General features: G+C 35.2%; 1 protein-coding gene across 2 annotated transcripts in view; it reads right to left on the bottom strand.

The window, feature by feature from the left end:
- EXOC5 (exocyst complex component 5) overlaps positions 3,228-23,964 on the bottom strand; it is a 50,430-nt gene continuing 29,693 nt past the window's right edge. For both annotated transcript variants that reach the window (XM_018054099.1, XM_018054100.1), the window contains 7 exons: positions 23,427-23,574; positions 15,858-15,966; positions 10,738-10,858; positions 8,165-8,251; positions 6,227-6,335; positions 5,816-6,031; positions 3,228-5,200 (listed from right to left, as the gene is read on the bottom strand). In XM_018054099.1, coding sequence (XP_017909588.1) covers positions 5,012-5,200; positions 5,816-6,031; positions 6,227-6,335; positions 8,165-8,251; positions 10,738-10,858; positions 15,858-15,966; positions 23,427-23,574 — 979 coding nt within the window. In that variant the 3' untranslated portion in view covers positions 3,228-5,011. The remainder of the gene's footprint in view (positions 5,201-5,815; positions 6,032-6,226; positions 6,336-8,164; positions 8,252-10,737; positions 10,859-15,857; positions 15,967-23,426; positions 23,575-23,964) is intronic.

The raw sequence follows: 23,964 nt of genomic DNA, 5'->3' as shown, positions 1-23,964 counted from the left end.
TTCCTTCTCCAGGGGATCTTCCTGAACCAAGGATCAAACCCAGGTCTTCTACATTACAGGCAGTTTCTTCACTGTCTGAGCCACCAGGGTAAGCCCAAAAGTATAAAGTGAAAGTGAAAGTCACTCAGTCAAGTCCAACTCTTTGCAATCCCATGGACTACAGTCCATGGAATTCTCCAGGCCAGGATACTGGAGAATATCCCTTCTCCAGGGGATATTCCCTCCCAGGGATAGAACCCAGGTATCCCGCACTGCAGGCAGATTCTTTACCAGATGAGCCACAACGGAAGCCCCGAAAGCATGCAGGGCCTTGTTTAAAAATATCAGTCTTGTTAAGCCCAAGGTTATCAACCTAGTTGCTTCAAATCACCAATTAAAATTCTTATTTTCTAATGTGTAAGATTTCTCTTCACACACAGAGGGTTGTTTCTCCCCTTAAATTAGGAAAGAGAAAGACTGATCAGTAGTAAGAATAAAAGTTAAGAGTTAAGGCAATTTTAAAAACATTAAATATACAATATTTGATTACATGAAAATGATAGCCTATTGCTAATACACTGAGTACTTTTTTCTCTTATGCTTTCACTCCAGCATTAGCTATTTTACAACTACCAATGCACTAAATGATCAACAGAATTGGCAAACTTATGACATTAAAATAGTTTGTTTCTGAAGGCAGAAATACTGATTTCTTATCTTTAAAGGTGGAATTGTCGTTTACTCCTATGGTACAAAATATGGCACAAAATATCTGAATTCTTTCTATTGCAAAAATTATAACTCAAGTAGCACGATGACTACACAAAATACTACTAAAGAACTTTTTGAAGGAAAGATTTCTAGTAGGCACAAACTTAATATTCAATTAAATTGCATGACCACTTATAAAATTTTAAAGCCCAAGGTTATCAACCTAGCTGCTTCAAATCACCAATTAAAATTCTTATTTTCTAATGTGTCAGATTTCTCTTCTACACTGAGGGTTGTATATGACTACACAATGGACACATTAAAAAAAAGTCTAAGAGTAAATTAATTAGCTCTGTATCTCAACTTCATAATCTAAACACTACAATGAGAACCAAATACTGGGTGAAAGGAAAGATTAAACAAAACTAATGAGCCCATCAAACTAAAGGACCTACTTAATGTTACATAAGGAGAAAAGCGCATAAAGCACAAATAGCGAGAATGATTCAGGTTTCAATCTGAGCCTTTTACTTAGCTGCAGACCTTGAGCAGATCTATTTACAACTTTCTGGGCAATGGGTATCTTCAAATGGAGATAATAGTACTCTGCTCTTAGGGCTGCTTTGAAACCAAATGAAATAACGTATGCAAAGGGCTTAGCACAGTGCACAGGACTTAAGTCAATAAATATAGCTATAATTGTCTTTATTATGCATCAAAATTTTTAAAGGCCATTTTTACTTTATGTAGAATTACTTAAAGTAACAATATGGACTGGTTCTTTTCCTCCGAAGTACACAATGTATTTCACGACAGACTTTCTCAAGCAAAGAGAAGTACCAGAAAACTGAATATAGCTAAACTAAATGGATGAAAGCACAGAATGCTTTGTATGTCAAATTCTTCACTAGAAATTATGCTTCTAGAAAACATCGCACACTTCTGAGTCAAAGGGCAAATAAGAGTAATACACAGAATATCTCTGCATTAAAAAAAAGCTAAACTCCAAGATAGGAGGTTTTGAAGTCACTAACAAATTACACACCCAGGATACCTGACTCACATGCAGTTGAAGCATGCCTTGCTGCTGCTGCTGCTAAGTCGCTTCAGTCGCGTCAGAATCTGTGCGACCCCATAGACGGCAGCCCACCAGGCTCCTCCATCCCTGGGATTCTCTAGGAAAGAATACCGGAGTGGGTTGCCATTTCCTTCTCCAATGCATGAAAGTGAAAAGTGAAAGTGAAGTCGCTCAGTCGTGTCCAACTCTTAGAGACCCCATGGACTGCAGCCTACCAGGCTCCTCTGTCCATGGGATGCCTTAGGTAATATATAAATATGACCACCTGAACAGGTTTTCTGGCATTTCAGGAACAAAAATCTCTTTATCTAACTAGATGTAAATATTCATCATCATAGATGAGCAAAAGGCATTTTAAGGAAGCAGCACATTCTCCACTTTGAATCTATCTACTGGGTGATAATTATTTTATGATGTGAAATATTTCAAGTGAAAGAGAAAAGAGATAGTCTAAACTATACCATAAATTAACTTACTTAGAAGCTCTCTTTAAAAGAAGAAAGGTGCTAGGGATTTACAACAATGGTGGTACTCAAAATGAGGCTACTAATAATTGTCTTAGAATAGTCAGATAGCCAACTGTCTAAGGATGCATCCAGCCATTATGTTAATAATTCCTCATAAGAAGTATTCATCTACTTTGGTTAGCTGTTGTTTTCAATATCACCTGCATTCTATATTTCACTTTCTGTATCATTTTATGAAAACATAATACACTCAAGCTTTTTCTTGAGTGTTTCTGCATATTCTAAAAATGCAGTGTTTAAGAGCATATTTTTAATTTCAAAATATTTTCTAAACATTGCATGTTAGCTCATGTGAAACTGGAAAATTATGAAGATTCTCCTTATTCAAATGTTGGCTAAAGTTATTAATGTATAAAGCTCCTTTATCACTACCTAAAATTTTACCATATGCATATGTTTACTTATCTATCATCTCTTTTGAGTCATATATATTTGGGACAAAATTTCATACTGTCCACTAATATGAAAACTACTTTAAAAATCAAATATAACAAATCCAAAGAATGCACAGTTTTATACAATAAATTTTTTTCTTAGAGAAATTTTTTGTTTCTAATTTTGATTATATAGCCAAGTATTTTTCTGCTTAAAAAGGAAGTGAGAAGACCTATGCCATGAAAAATAAGGAACATCTTAAAAATTCAATAAAAATAATTTATAAAATTCAGTATGATGTCTTCAAAATGTAAAAATGGAGTGAAATAAAAAACAACTGCAGGGAATTTGTTTATTGAGCAATAATGTTAACACTTCTAAATTAAGTATTCACTTATGAGTTTTCTTTGTTAGTGTCCTGTCAATGGTCGTAATGGAAAATATTGCACATAACTCAAATATAAAAATAAAAATTAACAAGATAGCTACGCAACAAATATATGCTTTACATTTTAAAAATTAATCCAAACAAAATAATCTGAAACACTTCTCTGATGTGGAAGTCTTATAATGTTCTCTCATGTTTTATTTGATATCCCCCCCCCCTTTTTTTTAAACAAATTGACACTGTGTACAAAGTTCAAATGGCCAGTAAAACTACTGCTTTAAAATTGTTGGCTTTAAGTAACAGAGGTATAATTTGAATTCACATCAGAGCTTTCTAAAATGGCAATAGTACAAGCATATGACTCTCTAATATCCAAAACCTGTTCTGGCTTTCCTTTGGCTAAGGAATAGAAAACTAGACAGCCTTCCAAAGCTGCCACAATTTCCTAAAATGCTTTGATAAATGTTGGCATACTTTATTTCTCTTGCTTACCTAGATAACACTGGGCTAAACAGAAAATGAAGAAAATTCAGTTAAAAGTAACTTAAACAGTAGCTAGCTCACTCTGGACCTGGAAGTTTTGGTAAAGTTGAACATTCAGAAACATATTCTTAATTGTAGTTTTCCAAAATTAGGCCAAAAAGCCTACATTAGAGGAAAAAGAAAAGCCAAAAATGAGTCAAACATTGAAGTTTATCTGTTCCTGGAAGACTATGAATAATACAATGGAAGCTGAAACACTACATACAGCTAAGAATGCATTCTTGCAGAGAAAGTTTATAGTTAATAATTTTTTTTAATTTCCACTTGATATTTAAAATTTTATAAGTGATTTATTATGTCACCATATTAAGCCAATTCAATTAACTACACTCAGTAGGAATCACTTCAGAAATGCCTTGAAAAAGATAGTGACAGACACTATATATTTAAAAACTACTAGTCCTTACAAAGTTCATCTCTGGACTAGAATATAATGCTGACTATCAATTCCCAATTCCTCTTAAAAGAGAAGACTACCTGCATGTTTAGCCATTCCATCTTTTTTCAGTTTAGCATAAGGATAAAAATCTTAAAGGATTGCATTGCTGCTAAACACTGCCAATAATTCTCATATGCACCATCTATACCTCACTTTTTTACTTCCCTTATAATATTAAAATAATGAATAAATATGGTCCTTTAGTTAACATCCTCTACTTTATCTTAAAAGAAATATAAAATAAGGTAGCTTTATTAACTTCTTGCTAGCATTGGCTTAAAATCTGTTTACCAAATAAGAAATTGTAAACTTTTTTTTTTCCTTTTACCCAGAAGCAGATGTATTTTGATCCACACTGCTAATACCTACATAAAATGTATTTCATTTTAGTTTTCTTTATAACATTTTTTTGGAATAGTATTACTGTTGTACCTCAGAAAAAATTCAATGAACCAACTACAGAAATTATGCCCAATTTTCAACCTTTGAAATAGGTAAAAAGTTCTCCAGGAAAACTTAAAAATAATCTGATTAACAATTACCACTGCTGAAAAGGTCACTGAAAATTGATAAATAATAAATGAGTCTTGCTGTATTTTACCCATCATTAGTGCAAAACAGGAAGCTGAAATTTCCCAATGGACTATGTTAAAGAACATGAACTGGAATACTGGTAACAATCTCATTTACCTTCTGACATCAACATTTTCCAGGATGAAAACAATGACATATAGCTTCACAGAGTTTGAGATTTATATAAGTTCAGAAATGGAATTAAAACTTTTAAGGAAAAACCAAAATATTCTTAGTATTGTCCAAATTTCAAATAAATCCTCAAGGATAAGTATGGCTGCTGTTTTTTCAAACAGTCATTTTTCAATAAAATGTTGGCTGTGTCATAAGAAACCTTCTGTGCTTTCTTTCAACCAAGGCTTGCTGGAGTACAACACATTTCCCTTGTAAATTCAACCTCAGCTGAAATGTCGAGCAAGGCGGGCAGATCTATAGTCAGCACGAAGTTGTACGAAGGAGTGAAGAATGTTCTTGTCCAGATTAGCAAGTTGTTCTCCTGAGCAGACTTGCTTTAAATTATCTGGGTTTACTACCAGAAGATTGCAAAGTGCATGCAGAGTATCAAAAAGCTGTAATACCAGAGGAATCTGAATTGAGATAAGAGAAGGAAAAAAATATTTCTAGTTTTATAATCAGTTTGTAAATTCTTCTCACTTATGTACTGTCAGGAATTAACTAATGTTAAAGAGTTCAATGTCAGAATTTTTAAAAGCTACCAAAGTGTTAAAAAACTCAAATATTTCAGACATTATATAAACTCAACATAATCTTTTTGAAAAGATTCATATTGTGCCAATTTACTCAAACAGTAATAATCATTTATACTTTTGTGAAGTAGAACTAGTTATCATTAATTTACAGCTTTTTTAAATAATTTAAACATTGGATGGAAACTAATTTCAGAGAGATATACATGAAGAAAGAACATATTTTCTTGATATATGATATACAGCATTAGTTATGGGCATTAATAAAGTCATCTGGACTATGGAACTAAAATATGGCATTTTCTAAAAGCTCAAAGCAAAAATGCGTTAATACTGACTGGAGTAATACTTTTTCATTTAGGAAATGTCAGATCTGTCTCATTACAGTATCAACAAAAGTTATAAACTTTCCCGATGGTTATGTCAGTATACATTTTTATGATCTGACTTATGTTCTTGAACTTATTTACAAGTTTGATATTTGTGAATACATACCTTGAAGTCTTTGGCACACCTCCTATACTCAGCTACGTCACAAATTGCTAACATGCCACCCATACAGCTATAGGAATATTGTTGAAGATGCTCATAAATAAGTCGATGAAAACGTACTCCAAGTTCCATCAAAACTGTATCCACATTCTTCCCATCCATGGAATTTTTAATCTTCTCCACTTGTTTTCTTACGTAAGCACAGACTTTAACACAGGCCTGTAAAATTTTTTCTACACTTATTACACAGAAATATGTATCAGCTTAGCTAAGGAGAAAATACATATAATTTCTCATTAATCTCTAAGAATAAAAAAAAAACACTTGGAGCATAATAAGATACATCAATGAAATGTTAATAAGAATACGAATAAAGCAGATATTCTTACTAGCATATTAAATCATTTTACTCACATTAGTATACTGAATCAAAACATTGTTTTCATCTTCTGGCTTAAAATCTGTTTTCTTTTGTTCTGCAGCCAAGATATGCTTCATTTGTCCAATCATACAATTTAATGTCCTACAGAATTGAGAATACCATGCATTTGATCCATTTAATTTACTTTAATTTATATTATTTATACTAAATTAAATTTAAATTATTTAATTTCATGTCACCAAAAACTACTTTACTATTGGTATACTTCAGATTTTAAAACAAGTAAATTCTAGCTCTTGATAGCAAAGAGATCTTAATTTTATTAGCTTCCTGCTCAAAACACAGGGCAAAGATTCATTTGTCCATTACTTTATTTAAGGAAATCTTAAAGATCTTAGAAGACTGTCACTAATTCATTTCCTTCACAAGTATATTTGGAGAATGCTTAGGAAGGGAGTAAGAAAGAAGAACTTGTAAGGAATGGCCAAAGTTTGGAAGAACAGGTGAGAAGAACCCGAGTTTCACAGTCTAAGGATAAGCAGGAGGCTGAATAAGTGGTACTGAAGGCCCAGTTGAGAAATGAAGTATGAGTCTGTAATGGCACAAACAATGAGTTTTGCGACATTCTCCAACAGCAATGAACCATCCAGTTATCAGAATAACAGAATCTGCATTAATCCAGAGTTTAGGATCTGTAAGATAGTTATGATCAAAGGAAATAAATTTTAGGGTAATTACGAGGGAGTAATTAAAGATATGGAACAAGCAATCTAAGCGTTAACAGTGAATAAAACAAAGCTGGGAAAGGACAGATTGGCAAGAAACAAAGCTGTGAAGGATAGACTGGCAAAAGATAAAGATATTTAGAGCTAGAGTTCCTATAAGTAACTTATATTCGTATGTGTCTTCGTGAATGGAAGAGAAAAAAGAATTACAGGAAGTAAAAATATGCCCAAACCTGGTAGCATGGGCTTTAGAATTTGAGTTCCAGTTCTACCAGCATTAACTGTATGATCTCTAGCAAACTACTTCATTTCTTTAAGCCTTCACTTCCTCATCTGTAAAATGGAAATGGTATTTCTTACTTAAATGAAATTATACAGGTAAAGATCCTTGTATTGTGCCAGTGAAAGTAATAATCACCCAGTTGTGTCCAACTCTTTGTAAACCATGGACTGCAGCTCTCCAGGCTCTTCTGTCCATGGGATTTCTCAGGCAACAATATTGGAGTGGTTTGCCATTTCCTTCTCCAGGGGATCTTCCTAACCCAGGGACCAAACCTGGGTTTCCTGCATTGCAGGCGAATGAAATTTTACAGGTAAAGATCCTTGTATTGTGCAACACATATAGCAAATGCCTGATAAATGCTTAATAAACAGATGATTATCATCAGTAACATATGTCCACTATCATTTCAAAAGACAGAATCCACTGCTCCATATTATGAACAGGTAATTAACTAAAATAAACATCAAAAAAAATTTTCGAATGTAGGGTTTTCACTCAATGGAAGTTACTTTTAAAAATTGGTATGTTAATTTAATGCATTTCAGATATAAGCCTGAAATCTTCCGGGTTACATACCATTTTTAAGGAGTCTGGAGAGAAGAAGAGGAAGAGGGAAAGGGAAGGGAGGGAGGCAGGGAGAGAGGAGGAGAGAGAGGGAGGATGGGGACAGAGAGAGACAGTGTCTACAGCAGCATTTGCCAAAAGAAAAAAAAAAAAGATTTTCAAATAGAATTGGTCTAAAGTTAATCTAAACCTGCTGACTTCCATAAATAATAATTCTGGAATCCAATAAAATAACATTATTAGGATGAAATAAATATGTACAAATAAAATCAAACATTATAGCAGGATAGTGGAATTCAAATAGACTTTTTTCTTGTTTGAAAATAATTTTCATGTTGTTATAATGGTATTTTTACAAATAAAAAAATGCAAGAGAAATAGTAAAACTAAAAACTTGCCTATCAATGCCGGTATCCAATTTCATCTCCATCTGTTCAATTATTTCTTTTTTTTTCTGAAGGCATTCAGATAATTTAGGAGAGGAGCTATTGAATGTTTAAAGGAGGAATAAAAATCATATTAGTACCCTTAGAATTCTAAAAGTTTTCACAATTCCTGCTTATTGTTACATACCTAGACACACATACACACACATAATTTTAACTTGCTTCCAAATCCAAGAAGGATATAAACAGTGATTATTTAGTATTCACTATGCTCAATTCATTACAATAGTCATGATAGGAAAAATTTATCATTTAAAACAGGATTTAGATTTTTTATTTTCATCTCTGAGGAGCTATCCCTTTAGAATATAAACATGATTTTGGAATTATTTGGTTTCCTTTTTAATTAAATTTCTGGTGTTAACAGTAAGAAAAATAACAGCTTCTTGAAAGTATAGTAAATTATATATATTAATTAAAATTTGTAGACCAACACTCAATCCAGTTGTATTTAGCTTTCTTATATTAAAAAACAAACACCAACATCTTGGTAGTCATATTCACCTTCTGAATTTTACCCAAATGTCAAATAACACCCAAAATACTAAAGAATATGCAATCTTAATAGCTATATGTGAATTCTTCACTATGTGGTATTCAGTTCAGTTCAGTTCAGTTCAGTCGCTCAGTCGTGCCCGACTCTTTGTGATCCCATGATAATCGCAGCACATCAGGTCTCCCTGTCCATCACCAACTCCCGGAGTTCACTCAAACTCATGTCTATCCATCAAGTTGGTGATGTCATCCAGCCATTTCATCCTCTGTCGTCCCCTTTTCCCCCTGCCCCCAATCCCTCCCACCATCAGAGTCTTTTCCAATGAGTCAACTCTTCCCAGGAGGTGGCCAAAGTATTACAGTTTCAGCTTTAGCATCAGTCCTTCCAATGAACACCCAGGACTGATCTCCTTCAGAATGGACTGACTGGATCTCCTTGCAGTCCAAGGGACTCTCAAGAGTCTTCTCCAACACCACAGTTCAAACGCATCAATTCCTTGGCGCTCAGCCTTCTGCACAGTCCAACTCTCACATCCATACATGACCACTGGAAAAACCATAGTCTTGATTAGAAGGACCTCTGTTGGCAAAGTAAAGTCTCTGCTTTTGAATATACTATCTAGGTTGCTCATAACTTTCTTTCCGAGGAATAACCGTCTTTTAATTTCATGGCTGCAATCACCATCTGCAGTGATCCTGGAGCCCCAAAAAATAAAGTCTGACACTGTTTCCACTGTTTCCCCATCTATTTCCCATGAAGTGATGGGACCGGATGCCATGATCTTCGTTTCCTGAATGTTGAGCTTTAAGCCAACTTTTTCACTGTCCTCTTTCACTTTCATCAAGAGGCTCTTTAGCTCCTCTTCACTTTCTGCCATAAGGGTGGTGTCATCTGCACATCTGAGGTTATTGATATTTCTCCCGGCAATCTTGATTCCAGCTTGTGCTTCTTCCAGCCCAGTGTTTCTCATGATGTACTCTGCATGTAAGTTAAATAAGCAGAGTGACAATATACAGCCTTGATGTACTCCTTTTCCTATTTGCAACCAGTCTGTTGTTCCATGTCCAGTTCAAACTGTTGCTTCCTGACCTGCATATAGGTTTCTCAAGAGGCAGGTCAGGTGGTCTGGTATTCCTATCTCTTTCAGAATTTTCCACAGTTTATTATGATCCACACAGTCAAAGGCTTTGGCATAGTCAATAAAGCAGAAATAGATGCTTTTCTGGAACTCTCTTGCTTTTTCGATGATCTAGTGGATGTTGGCATTAGAGCTCGTTAAAAAGTAAATTTCCTTTCAAAATGTGATTCAGAGATCACAAGTAATCTGTATCTTTGAGATCATTCCTAGATTAATAATTTCTTGGTATTATCAATGTTTATAAAAAATGTCTAGAATTTTCTTTTATATGAATATTTTTCCTCTTTAATGACAGTACTATACATACAATTTTGTAAAACATGCTCACACATACACTATTTTACATAATTCTCATATGCTTCAAAAGTTCACAAAAATCTTATTTCTCATCAAAACTTGTCCTACTGATGGCATGAAATTGTTACTGTACATCTTTTCATTATAACAAGTGGGAACAAGCTAGAAGTCACCTTTCATACAGATTTAGGTTTATGACACAGTATTTTCAAATAAAACAAAATTAATACCACAGAAGGAAGAGAATAGAGAAGGCAAGGAAGAAGAGTTTATGTTACTTTTTAAAAATTTTCTTCAAACGTCACATCTTTGAGCTAGATATTATTATTTCCGTACAAATTACCACATTTCATTATTTGCTAATGGTAAATGTTAAATACTTGATGTCAAATTTCTGCTGTGAGAGAGGAAGGGGAAGGAAGAAGCAGGTTACCAATGCTTACATACACCCTGAGAGCAACCGGGTTGCTTATTTCACACCCTCCTGCCCTGTTTGATGTTTCAGTGAACAGCTATTACCTTTAAAATTTAACATAAAGTAGAATATTATAATATTCTTTGAAATACCAATGAAAATCAGACAATTTGACTAACCTTATTAGTGGCATAAGGTGATCATTAAACTGCTTGTCAAAAAGATGAAAAATAGTATTGGCTTGGTGCACAACATCCAAAAAATAGAGATTTGCATTCTTAGAATCTGAAGAAGGAATTCCTAAAGTTGGAAGGCATGTATATGTTAGAATCATATTAAAGAAATTCATCTAGGCAACAGAAAAAAAGAACGTGGTTATATAACATGCATAAAAAAGAACTGTTGTTTCAGTAAGTCAGCAATACTTTTTGTGGACAAAAAGAGTAAAATTAAGCTCATTAATAACAAAGTTTTAATGCCAAATTTTCACCATATACTCAAGTCTTCATTGTTTGCTGATAAATCAAAATCTAAACTTGTAAGTGAATCATCTCAGACTATATCTTCTCCTTCCCCATCTTCTTGTGCCTAAAGATTCACATGAACCATGAACATACTTCTATTAATACCATTTTTCTTATAACCAGGCCTCATTACCTCTGCTAACAGTTAAAATAATTTTCTTATTAGTTCAAATTTCCTTATCTTTTATACTATATCTTGTTGCCAGAGTAAGGTACTTGACATATTTCACTATGTTTTCTATCTACCATTTCCTCAAAAATATTCAAAGACTCCTCACTGTCAACAAAATAAATTCCTGATTTTCAGCATTGTATTCAAGCCACTTCACATTCTGACCGCAAACAGCTGACCTCTTCAGATTTCAGTTTCCTCTTTTGCAAAAGAGTAATAGTTAAATTCCAAGGTGCCTACTAACCATAGACATTTATGTTCCTAGCTAAAATTAAAAGGTATAAAGGGCCAGGAGAAATATTCAGAGAAAATGAGAATTAAAAGTTTAATACCTAGAGTTCTTTACAGAAGGATGATTTTTTCCCCAAAGTTTTAAAACAAGTTTTTATTTTCCCACAAATGACAAAATCACAACTGGCAACAAAACTAAAGCCTCCAACACAAACTCACAAGAGAAAAAAGTAGTCAACACACCCAATGAAAGACATGAAAGGCAACAGTTATGTATGTCTTTATATCACTAAATTATTACAGTTCTTATAGAAAATTCAGTGAGTGTAGAAAAATGGGTATAAGCATATATGCCAGTAGCAGTATAGATTAGTGGGGAAAAAAATCCTTAGGAAAACAGTTTGTTTATATGTACAGAAATTTTAAAAATTTGCAACACACTTTGATCTGGTAATTTTAGTTCCAGAGTTTTATCCAGAGAAAATAATTCAAAAGAAAGAAAACACAGTAAGTTCTACAGAGTTCACTACAGCCACATAGAAAATGCATAGGAATAGAAGGCATATTCTCATCCTATCAGAAAATTTCCTAAGCCCTTCCAAATTATGAATACTGCTATTAAAATGAAGATGCTAGGTTTCCATACTAAAGAACAAATCGTTCATACCATATGGAATCAAATTTGTTACTTTATTATCTTCATTAATCTTCATATCTTTGAGGTAGATATTATCTCAATATAAATGACCACATTAGGTTATCTGCAAATTGCAAATGTTAAATACTTGATGTCAGTTTCTGCTATAAGGGGGAAGGGGAGGCAAGCAGGCTACAAATGTTTATGCATATCCTGAGAGCAACTAGGTTAAAATAATAATAATAAAAAAGCAGGGCAGGGGGAATATAAACCGCAAGGTTATTGAATTATAGGTAATTTCTCTTCAACCTTAGAAACTTTAAAGAAAGATGTTACACACAAACATTTTTGAGCATGTGCTATGTGCTTTCTAGTAGCTTCAGCTCAATTCAATGCAGTCGCCAGTCATGTCCAACTCTTTGTGACCCCATGGACTGCAGCACACCAGGATTCCCTGTCCATCACCAACTCCTGGAGCTTGCTCAAACTCATGTCCATCAAGTTGGTATTGCCATCCAACCATCTCATCCTCTGTCATCCCCTTCTCCTCCTGGCTTCAATCTTTCCCACCATCAAGGACATTTTCGATGAGTCAGTTCTCTGCATCTGGTGGCCAAGTACTGAAGCTTCGGCTACAGCATGGTCCTTCCAATGAATACTCAGAACTGATTTCCTTTAGGATTGACTGGTTGGATCTCCTTGCAGTCCAAGGGACTCTCAAGACTTCTCCAACACCACGGTTCAAAAGCATCAATTCTTCGGTGCTCAGCTTTCTTATAGTCCAACTCTCACGTTCATACATGACTACTGAAAAAACCATAGTTTTGACTAGATGGATCTTTGTCGGTAAAGCAATATCTCTGCTTTTTAATATGCTGTCTAGGTTGGTCATAGCTTTTCTTCCAAGGAACAAGTGTCCTTTAATTTCACGGCGGCAGTCACCATCTGCAGTGATTTTGGAGCCCAAGAAAATAAAGTCTGTCACTGTTTCCACTGTTTCCCCATCTATGTGCCATGAAGTGATGGGACCGGATGCCATGATCTTAGTTTTTTGAATGTTGAGTTTTAAGCTAGCTTTTTCACTCTTTCATTCTCATCATGAGGCTCTTTAGTTACTCTTCGTTTTCTGCCATAAGGGTGGTGTCATCTGTATATCTGAGGTTATTGATATTTATCTTTGCAAACCTGATTTCAGCTTCTGTTTCATCCAGCCCATCATTTTACATAATGTACTCTGCATGTAAGTTAAATAAGTAAGGTGACAACATACAGCCTTGACACACTCCTTTCCCAATTTTGAACCAGTCCGTTGTTCCATGTCCAGTTCTAACTGTTGCTTCTTGACCTGCATACAGATTCCTCAGGAGGCAGATAAGGTGGTCTGGTATTCCCATCTCTTCCAGAATTTTCCAGTTTGCTGTGATCCATACAGTAAAAAGGCTTCAATGTAGTCAATGAAGGAGAGGTAGATGTTTTTCTGGAATTCTCTTGCTTTTTCTATGATCCAACAGATGTTGGCAATTTGATTTCTGGTTCCTCTGCCTTTTCTAAATCCAGCTTGTACATCTGGAGGTTCTCAGTTCACGTACTGTTAATGCCTCCCTTGGAGAATTTTGAGCATTTCTTTGCTAGCATGTGCGATTGTGCAGTAGTTTACATTCTTTGGTACTGCCTTTCTTTGGGATTGGGATGAAAACCGATCTTTTCCTGTCCTGTGGCCTGAATTTTCAAAAACTGCTGAATTTTCCAAATTTGCTGGCATATTGAGTACAGCACTTTAACAGCATCATCTCTTAGGATCTGAACTAGCTCAGCTGGAATTCCATCACCTCCACTAGCTTTCTAGGTGCTAGACTATAATGCAATTAAGACAAATAAGATTCCTAACCACTTGAACTTACATGCTATTCTCTCTGCTTAAAATACTCTTTCTCCAAATATTCAATTTATTCCTTCACTTCATTCAGCTGATTCATGTCTCCTCAGAGGCCTTCTCTGACCATCCTTTCTAAAAAAGCCCTCTTCCCCCTGAATTCCCCATTCTAACTCCCATTACTATTCTCTATTTCTTACTCAATATTATTTTTATTCACTGTACTTACTAGTCATTTGTCAATCTTTTCCATAAGAATGTAAGTTCATAAGAATAAACACTTATGTATATGCTCAATGAGTGAGGCAAATACCAATGGATGAAAATTTTATTGTAACAAGTGCTATGAAAAAAGTTAATTCAATGATGAAATAATGAGTAACTAGGCTGGGAGAAGTGGGTCACTTTAGCTAGGTCCATCTGCAAAAGACTCCCTAAAAATGTGGCACCTTAGTTAAGATCAAAAGGCTGAAAAGCCAGACATGAGAAGAGCTGAAGAAAAAGAAATGGGGGTCAGGAGGAGGGGGAACATCAAGTGCAAAGAACCTGAGTAAGGAAAAAGAATAAAGGCCAGAGTGGCTGGGGCAGTGAAGGGAAATGCAGATGAGAAGAGGATGAATATATAAGAGGAGGCCAGATCAAAACTATGCTTTTGTAAAGAGTTTGTTGCTGTTTTCCCCCTAAGTGTAATAGGAAACCACTAAAATGTCTTAAACAAAAAAAAATTTAAGACCCTTAAATTTATACCATGACTGTTACATGGAGTCAGTTATTTGGAAAGGTAAGAACGTACAGAGAGACCAGTTAGGAGCAGATGGAGATCATGATGTTTAAATCAGGTTGGCATCAACGGAGATGGAGAAAAGTAGGAGAATTTGAGTTATGTTTGACAGTATATAGACAGGATTCACTGACAGACTGGTTTTCAGGTTTGATGAAAAGAATAATTATGGCAACTCCTGGGTTTGGGGCTTCAGCAAATAGTAAATAGCAATGCCTTTTAAAAACATGAGAAATAATGGGAAAGGAAGAAGTTTAGATGGAAGATGAAGAGTTTCATTTTGGATATATTAAACTTGAGATGTACACAGAACAGATGAGAGAAGTCAAGGAGGCAACTGAACTAATGAGACTAGAATTTAGGGAAGAGGTCATTATTATCTTATTAATATCAGTAAACCCAAAAGGCCAAAAACAAAAGAAAAAATTTCTTATGAATCTATTCCTTTCCAGGCTTATTGATAAGGCTTATTTTCTTTTCCAAACTTTACATTACTCAACTGTCTCAAGCAGAATTGCTGTCATTTCCATTTCTGCCCCCTTGGCATTTAATAACTTACAGCAAAGGCAATGGCAACCCACTCCAGTACTCTTGCCTGGAAAATCCCAAGGGCGGAAGAGCCTGGTAGGCTGCAGTCCGTGGGGTCGCAAAGAGTCAGACACGACTGAGTGACTTCACTTTCCCTTTTCACACATTGGAAAAGGAAATGGCAACCCACTCCAGTGTTCTTGCCTGGAGAATCCCAGGGACAGCGGAGCCTCGTGGGCTGCTGTCTATGGGATCGCACAGTCATACAAGACTGATGCGACGTGGCAGCAGCAGCAGCAGCATTGTATTACAGTCTGCCACACACTGCTGTGACTTATATAGTTTATCCTGCCCTGCTCAATGTAAGCAACATTAGAACTGTGTCTTTGTATAGCTTTTAGCATCTGACAAATCCTTGCACTACAGGAAGTTCAAAAAGCATTTCGCTGCATTGATTGAGATGAATATATATAAAACAATAGTATGCATACAGTTTAACCAAGCAGGATCAAAGGAATTTAAGATGAAGAATAATACAAATAAATATACTTACCAGCAAGTCCTGTTTCCAAGGCATAATCAATATGTTCAATACATAAAAATTCCACAAGAATGGTAAAAATTCTAAAGGCATTCCTTGGTAAATCAGAAGGATCAGAGAGCTTTAAAAAGAAAAACCAAATACATCACTCCTCAGGTTTACCTTTAAAAAACAAGGCAACTTTTTTTTTTTTTTAAAGCAATCTACTTTGTATAAGACATAGTGATCTGGTGTCAAATGGTAACTTAAATACCTTCCACCCACCCAAAATGCCTTTCTCATATACATATAGTTGCAGTGCTCTGTATTTGTCTACAATTCTCCCGGCTTAAACAAGATTACTGTTTTCTGACCTGGACTGCAATTCATGTTAACTGTGACAGGAAAGAAAAGGAGAGAGAACCAATAGAAAAGAAAATCTAAGGTACACATTAAAGCCAAGTATGTTTTAAAGAAATACACACAAACAAAACATACACATAAGTACATATAATAAAGTACACTCAACTGCCATGTAAAATGCCTTTCTTAATGTCATAGTAAAAGAAGTCTGAGTCACCTACTGAATAAAAGCTATTCTAGTAAAACTCAGAACCAGAAAGGATTCTTCATTTTATTGGAGGGTGGGGACAGGGAAATCAATAACAGACACTATAAAATAGGTCAGGCTCAATCCCATCTTCATCACTTCCCATTGAGTGAACCCTTGAGATGTTATTTAACCCCACCAAATCTCAATTTCTTCATCTGTAAGGTAGGAATAGTATTATTGGTACTTATATCCTACCCTTGAGATGAAAATAAAGTATGAAAATACATGTAAGGTATTTTGAGCTTAGTGTCTGGCACATAAGTTCACAACAATAAATGTTCATTTTGATGTTGATGTTGCTGCTGATTAACTACTTAGTAAAAGAATCATTAGTAGTTATGCTGAGAAAATTAAATCCCTTTTAAAATGTTGGAAAATAACCTCTCACCTTCTTGTAACTGCTGCCTACATTATTAATCAATTGATTGTTGCCTATTTGTTGTCTCTATTCATGCTCCCTCTGAGAGTAATGCTTGTTATCTGATATATACAGCTGGGTGTTAAAAAGTGCATAACCCACTTTAAATTCTCTAAATCTCTACAGCTTATAATTATTCGTTTGGTATTACTTGATTCCCTTGCTGGTCTTAACACCACCCCAACCTTTACCCTTCTCTACCACAACTCTCACCTCCCTTCTTTGTTCAATGATGCTTTATAAATGCCATTAGCAAGCCATTTTCCACATCCCTCCTCTCTACATCCATATATTCATGCATAATTGAAAGAAGAAGTAGACTGAAAAAGTTGTAAGGATATACAAGACAAAAATAACTGTTAACCAACTGGACCTAAATGACATTCATAGAACATTCAACATTAGGATACACATTTTCTTTCAGTATTCAGAAAACATTTACCAAGATGGATCATATTCTAGGCTAAAAAACAAGTCTCAAGAAATTTAAAATGGATTCACATCACACAAAATATGTTCTCTAACAACAACAGAATCACACTGAAACCATTAACAGAAAGATATCCAAAAAATCCTCTAATATCTGGAAATGATATAACACACTTCTAAGCTACTCTGCAGCCAACAGAAATCAAAAGGGAAATTTAAAAGTATTTTGAACTGAATTTTAAACACAACAAATAAAAATTTATTGTATGAAGCTAAAGCAGTATCTTAAAGAGAAAGTTATGATTAAATCCTTGTATCAGAAAATAAGAAGGGTCTCTAATCACTGATCTCACCTTCCACCTTAAAAACTAGATAAAGAAGATCAAATGAAGCCCAGGTAAGCAGAAGGAAAAGAAATAATAAAGAGTGGACATCCATGAAATACAAAACAGGAAAATCAATGATACCAAAGCTGATTCTCCAGGGAAACCAATAAACTGATAAACGTATATCACACACACAAGACACAAATCATCAAAAATGAATAGGTGACATCACTATAGATTCAACAGGTTTTAAAAAGATAATAAGCTACTATATATGTAATAAACAAGAAAGTCATAGTGTAAACTACAGCAAACTATATTCACTACCTTATAATGACCTATAATGAAAAAAGAATATACATATTATATATATTATATACATAACTGGATCATTTTGCTATACACCAGAAATTAACACAAAACTTTAAACAATTTTTTTCAATTAAACACACACACACACACACACACACACACACACAAATCAACTCAACATTAAAAGAAGGATATGGCAATAACATGAACAACTTAATCCCCCGAGATTCAACAATCTGTGTGAAATATACAAATCTTAAAGGACACAAACTACTAAAGCTCACTTTAAAAGAAATAGGTAACTAAAATAGTTCCATATCTACTAAGAAGTTGAATTTGTAGCTAAAAATACTCACAAACTTAAAAACTACAGGCACAAAAGACTTCACTAAGTTCTACCAAATATTTAAGGAAGATAAAACACTAATTTTACACAAACTCTTCTAGGAAATTAAAGTGGAAAGAATATTTCCAATTCATTCTATGAGGCCAAGATTACCTTGATACCAAAGCGACAAAGACATTATGAGAAAAAAATATGTATTAATCCTTTGTGAACACAAACACAAAACTTAACAAAAGTTTAGTAAACCTAATCCAATAATACATAAATAGGACAATACATGATGCCCAGGGGGGGTTTATTAAAAGAATGCAAGGTTAACATTTAGAAATCTATCAATGTAATTCACAACAGAATAACAACAACAAAAAAGCATCTGACAAAGCCTAATATCCATCCTTATAAAAACACCTAGAAAATTATAATAAAAGAATTTCCTTAATCTGATAAAGAGCATCTATGAAAAACAAATGGGTCCTAATCAAACAGGGTTTCTCTGGTGCCTAAGTGGTAAAGACTCTGCCTGCAATGCAAGAGACTCAGGTTCCATCTCTGGTCAAGAAGATCCCCTGGAGAAGGAAATGGCAACCCACTCCAGTATTCTTGCCTGGAAAATTCCATGGACAGAGGAGCCTGGTAGGCTACAGTCCATGGGGCTGCAAAGAATTGGAACCAACTAAGCACACGCACACACACATATGTATATGAGTGCGTGTATATGTATGTGTGTGTGTATGGACCTAGAGGTTATCATACTAAGTGAAGTAAGTCAGATAAAGACAAATATGCAATATAGCTTATTTGCAGAATCTAAAAGAAAAAGAAGACACAAATGAACTTATTCTCAAAACAGAAAGAGACTCACAGACACAGAAAACAAACTTATGGTTACCAAAGTGAAAAAGGGGATGGGGGAGGGATAAATTGTGAGACTGGGATTAACATATACACACAACTATGTAAAAAACAGACAACCAACAATGACCTACTGTATAGCACAGGGAACTATACTCAATATTGTATAACAATCTATAAGGGAAAAAATATATATACACACGTAAATATACATATAGCTGAACTGCTATGCTGTACACCTAAAACTTAGGCTTCTCTGGTTGCTCAGACAGTAAAGTCTGCCTGCAATGCAGGGGACCTGGGTTCAATCCCTGGGTTGGGAAGATACCTGAGAAGGGAATGGCTAGCCACGCCAGTACTTGTGCCTGGAAAATCCCATGAACAGAGGAGCCTGGTAGGCTACAGTCCATGGGGTTGCAAAGAGTTGGACACGACTGAGCAACTTCACTTCCAACTTTAAAAAAAATGAGTCTTAACTACATATACAACTGTCAAGAAATAAGAACCCAATTTTTAAAAATGTTACTAAAGAGAAATGAAAGCGTATGTCTGCATAAAGATATATAAATGAATGTTCGAGCTTCATTTTTAACAACCAAACACTGGAGCCAATCTAAACTGCCATCAATAGGTATGTGGATAAGCAAAACAGTGAAGAACCTGCCTTTAATGCAGGAGACCATGGTTCAATCCCTGGGTCAGGAAGATCCCCAAGCGAAGAAAACGGCTACCCACTCTAGAATTCTTGCCTGGAGAATTCCATGGGTAGAGAAGTCCATGGGTCACAAAGAGTTGGACATGACTGAGCAACTAACACTTTCACTTCTTTTCCATGCAATAAGATACTATTCAGCAATAAAAGAAAATACGAATACACACAACATGAATGAATTTCAAAACATTTATGCTGAGTTAAAGAATCCAGAAACACATATATATACTATAATCCCACTTATTAAAAATTCTAGAAAATTAATCAACTTCTTGAAAAGTCCTATTTAGTTTTCAAGACTCAGTCCTGAGTCTTGACAACTTCTTTTTGACAACTAATCTACAGTGAAGGAGGTCATGGTTGCCTGAGGACAGAAACAGAGGGAGGAGAAGAGGAGAATTTACAAGTAGAAAAGGAAACTTTGGGGGGGAGGTGATCTGTTCATTACTTTGATTGCACTATAGCTTCATAAATGTACACATAACTTACCAAAGTTACCAAACTGTACAGTTCAAATACAAGCAGTCTAATGAATGTCAATTATATCTCGACATTAGTAAGCTTTTTAAAAAAGAAAAATACACCCAATCTTCTCATTACACTGCCCTGTTTTATATCCTTTAATATTTCCATCAACATCTAACAAGGTCAAGTCCAAATTTCTAAGTATGGTAAAGAGTTTTTGTCTACATTTTCAAATTCCTGTCTCATTACTCTCCCCATATCCTTTTTCAGTTCAAGCATTTCATGCTGCATGACTGTTCTCTGTATATGTTTTTGTGCATGCAATATTCTCTTTTCCTGAAATCGCCTGCCATTATCTTGAAGATACCCTATTTATCTTTCAAGACCCAGACTTCAAATGTCCTCTCCTTTCTGAAATTTCCTCTGAAAAATACTCATCCTCAATTCCTTAAGCAGTCAGAGCTGGCTGCTTCCTCTTTAGGTCTCAACAGTGTCTATCTGTTGTTGTGCTGTTCAGTCACCCAGTCCTGTTTGACTCTGCAACCCCATGGACTGCAGCACGCCAGGCCTCCCTGTCCCTCACCATCTCCTGAAGTTTGCCCAAGTTCATGTCCATCACATCGGTGATGCCATCCAGCCATTTCATCCTCTGACGCTCTCTTTTCCTTTTGCCCTCAGTCTTTTCCAGTAACGGACTTTTCCAATGAGTCAGCTGTTTACATCAGATGACCAAAATACTGGAGCTTCAGCTTTAGCATCAGTCCTTCCAAAGAGTATTCAGGGTTGATTTCCCTTAAGATTGACTGGTTTGATCTCCTTGCTGTCCAAGGTATTCCTGAAGTCTTCCCCAGCACCACAGCTCGAAGGCATATATTCTTGGTGCTCTGCCTTCTTTACAGTCCGGCTCTCCCAACAGTACATGGACCAATGGGAAGAACACAGCCTTGACTATACGGATCTTTGTCAGCAGAGTATATACAGTCTAGGTCTGTCACAGCTTTCCTGCCAAGAAGCAACTGTCTTCTGATTTCATGGCTGCAGTCACCATCCGCAGTGATTTTAGAGCCCAAGAAGAGGAAATCTGTCACTATATACATAGTGTATATCTACTTGCACTAATTCTTTATATATCTACCTCTTTTCTCACTATTCAAAAGTAATGTGTATATTTTGTACTTATAACCTTAATGCCTAACATGGCAGGTGGTACAAAGTAAACACAAAATAATGTTTGTTACATCAGACTGCAATGAATTAAACTGATTTTTGATTTTGTCTTTATCCAGAGAGAAGGTCATGATTTAGATCTAGTTACTGAGAATGACTCAAGCGCTTCCCAGGTGGCGCTAGTGGTAAAGAACTTGCCTGCCAATGCCGGAGATATAAGAGACCTAGCTTCAATCCCTGGGTTGGGAAGATCCCCTGGAGAAGGGCATGGCAACCCACTCCAGTATTCTTGCCTAGAGAATCCCTTGGACAGAGGAGCCTGGTGGGCTACACCCCACAGGGTTGCACAGAGTTGGACACGACTAAAGTGATTAAGCACACACTGTGACTCAAAACAATAAATATGTTGACAGCTTCAGGTTTGATGATCTGCTGCTGCTGCTGCTGCTGCTGCTAAGTCGCTTCAGTCACGTCCGACTCTGTGCAACCCCACAGACAGCAGCCCACCAGGCTCCCCTGTCCCTGGGATTCTCCAGGCAAGAACACTGGAGTGGGTTGCCATTTCCTTCTCTAATACATGAAAGTGAAAAGTGAAAGTGAAGTCACGCAGTCGTGTCCGACTCTTAGCGACCCCATGGACTGCAGCCTACCAGGCTCCTCCATCCATGGGATTTTTGATGATCCGATAGTATAGAAATATTTTAACATATTTCTAGCATTCAGAAGAGTAGAGCTATTACTGTATTAAATACAGCCATCACATACCCTGAGGTGTCATATCTTAACATTTTTCCAAATGTACTTCAGATTTTTTTTCTTCTGTGGTGGCAGGGGCAGTCCAACATTATAAAGTGCCTTAGGTATTCCTCCCAAGACAACCACTACTCTGAAACTGTTTATCACACCCATGTTGTATATGCTCCTGAAGAAAATATTTTTACTTTTTAAAACTTTATATTGTGGTATAATGAATATATCTTTCCCCATCTTGCTCTTTCCACTAAACATTATATTTTTGAGATTTACTCATGCTGATACATGTAACTCTAGTTTAGTCATTTAAATTGGTATATTAGCTTTCCAGTATACGAACAATGTCATTTTATCAGTTCTTTCTACAGCACACTTAGTTTGCTTCTAATTTTTCACCATGACAAACAATGTAGCTTATGATGTTAGACATGTCCTGTGAACCTACAAATTCTCTAAGAAATTAACAAATTACTCTCCAAAGTATACCGATTATTATTTCCATAGGCAGTGTATAAGAACTTCTATTGCTCCACATCCTTACCAAGAGTATCAACAAAATTTTTGCCAACCTATTGAGAATTAGTATTTTCTCTGTCTTAAGTTTCATTTCCCACCAGTGAGACTAAATATCTTATTGATAACTCACATTTTATATTTCTATTTACAGTCTATATTGATCTATCAATATAAATATATAGACCACATACATCATACAAATAAAAAATTATGACTACCTCAACTCTCAACTTCATACTTAAGAAATACGTAGCTCAGTTTCTTCCTCTGTAAAAGAGATAACAACTTCACAGAAATGTTACAATGAGTTAATGCATACCTAAGGTGCTTGGAATAGTGCCTGGAACATAGTATGTGCTATACAATTACTAACAAGTATTATTTGTTTTATAAATCTTCTGCTAGTAAAACTGGTTAAAGCCTTCTTTTCACACCCTGGCTTAATTGTTTACTTTGTTAAAGTGTGTTTGTTGAAGGCATTCTAAATTTTTAATGGAGTCAATTTTTCCTTTCCTTTGATATCTGTTCTTAAAGCATCCTTCTCTCCCTAATGCTGTATTTCTTTATGATCTGGTTCTAATCCTCACTTTCATATCTTGATTTAATATCTCACTGAAGAAAATTTGAGTGTTTATACAAGCAAAACTTAAAATACACAGCTATATATAAATTAAATAAATGTACAATTCTTACCCTATGACATCTTTCAAAGGCTTGTTTGGTTTCTTGCAAAAGATTAACCACCACTTCCTGGGACAGGAAAGTCTCTCCATGAGTATCGATACTTGGCCCCAGAGGTAAGTTGGTACGTTGTCTAATTCTCTCTTTCAGATCTTGAATACTAGTGCATAATAGAAACAAATGAAAAAATAAGACTACTATACATAGATTTCAATTTCAAGTACTCTCAAACTTAGTATACATGAACTAATTAAAAGAAGAAAAATGGACCAATAGCAGGAGATCTAAAACTTCTAATTTCAATAAGTAATTCTGTAAAGTGAAGAAAGCATTAATCTCTAAATAGAAGACTATCATATGAAAAGTGAGTAGATTTGCAGTCATTATCTCTAACGTCTCTTTTAGGTCTACAATTCTGACTCAATATTTAGCTCTACAATTCAGACTCAATAGCCAAAAACTCCTTGTTTGGTTTCCTTAGGAAGTAGGCTTTTCGAAGTAAGCTAATATTTCAGATAATTAAATGGCCCTGCTTAAAACAAACTTTAAA

This window comes from Capra hircus, chromosome 10 (genome assembly GCF_001704415.2).
Source record: "Capra hircus breed San Clemente chromosome 10, ASM170441v1, whole genome shotgun sequence".
NCBI lineage: Eukaryota > Metazoa > Chordata > Mammalia > Artiodactyla > Bovidae > Capra > Capra hircus.
Note: the sequence above shows the minus strand (reverse complement) of the source record. Positions and strands in the feature narration are given on the sequence as shown.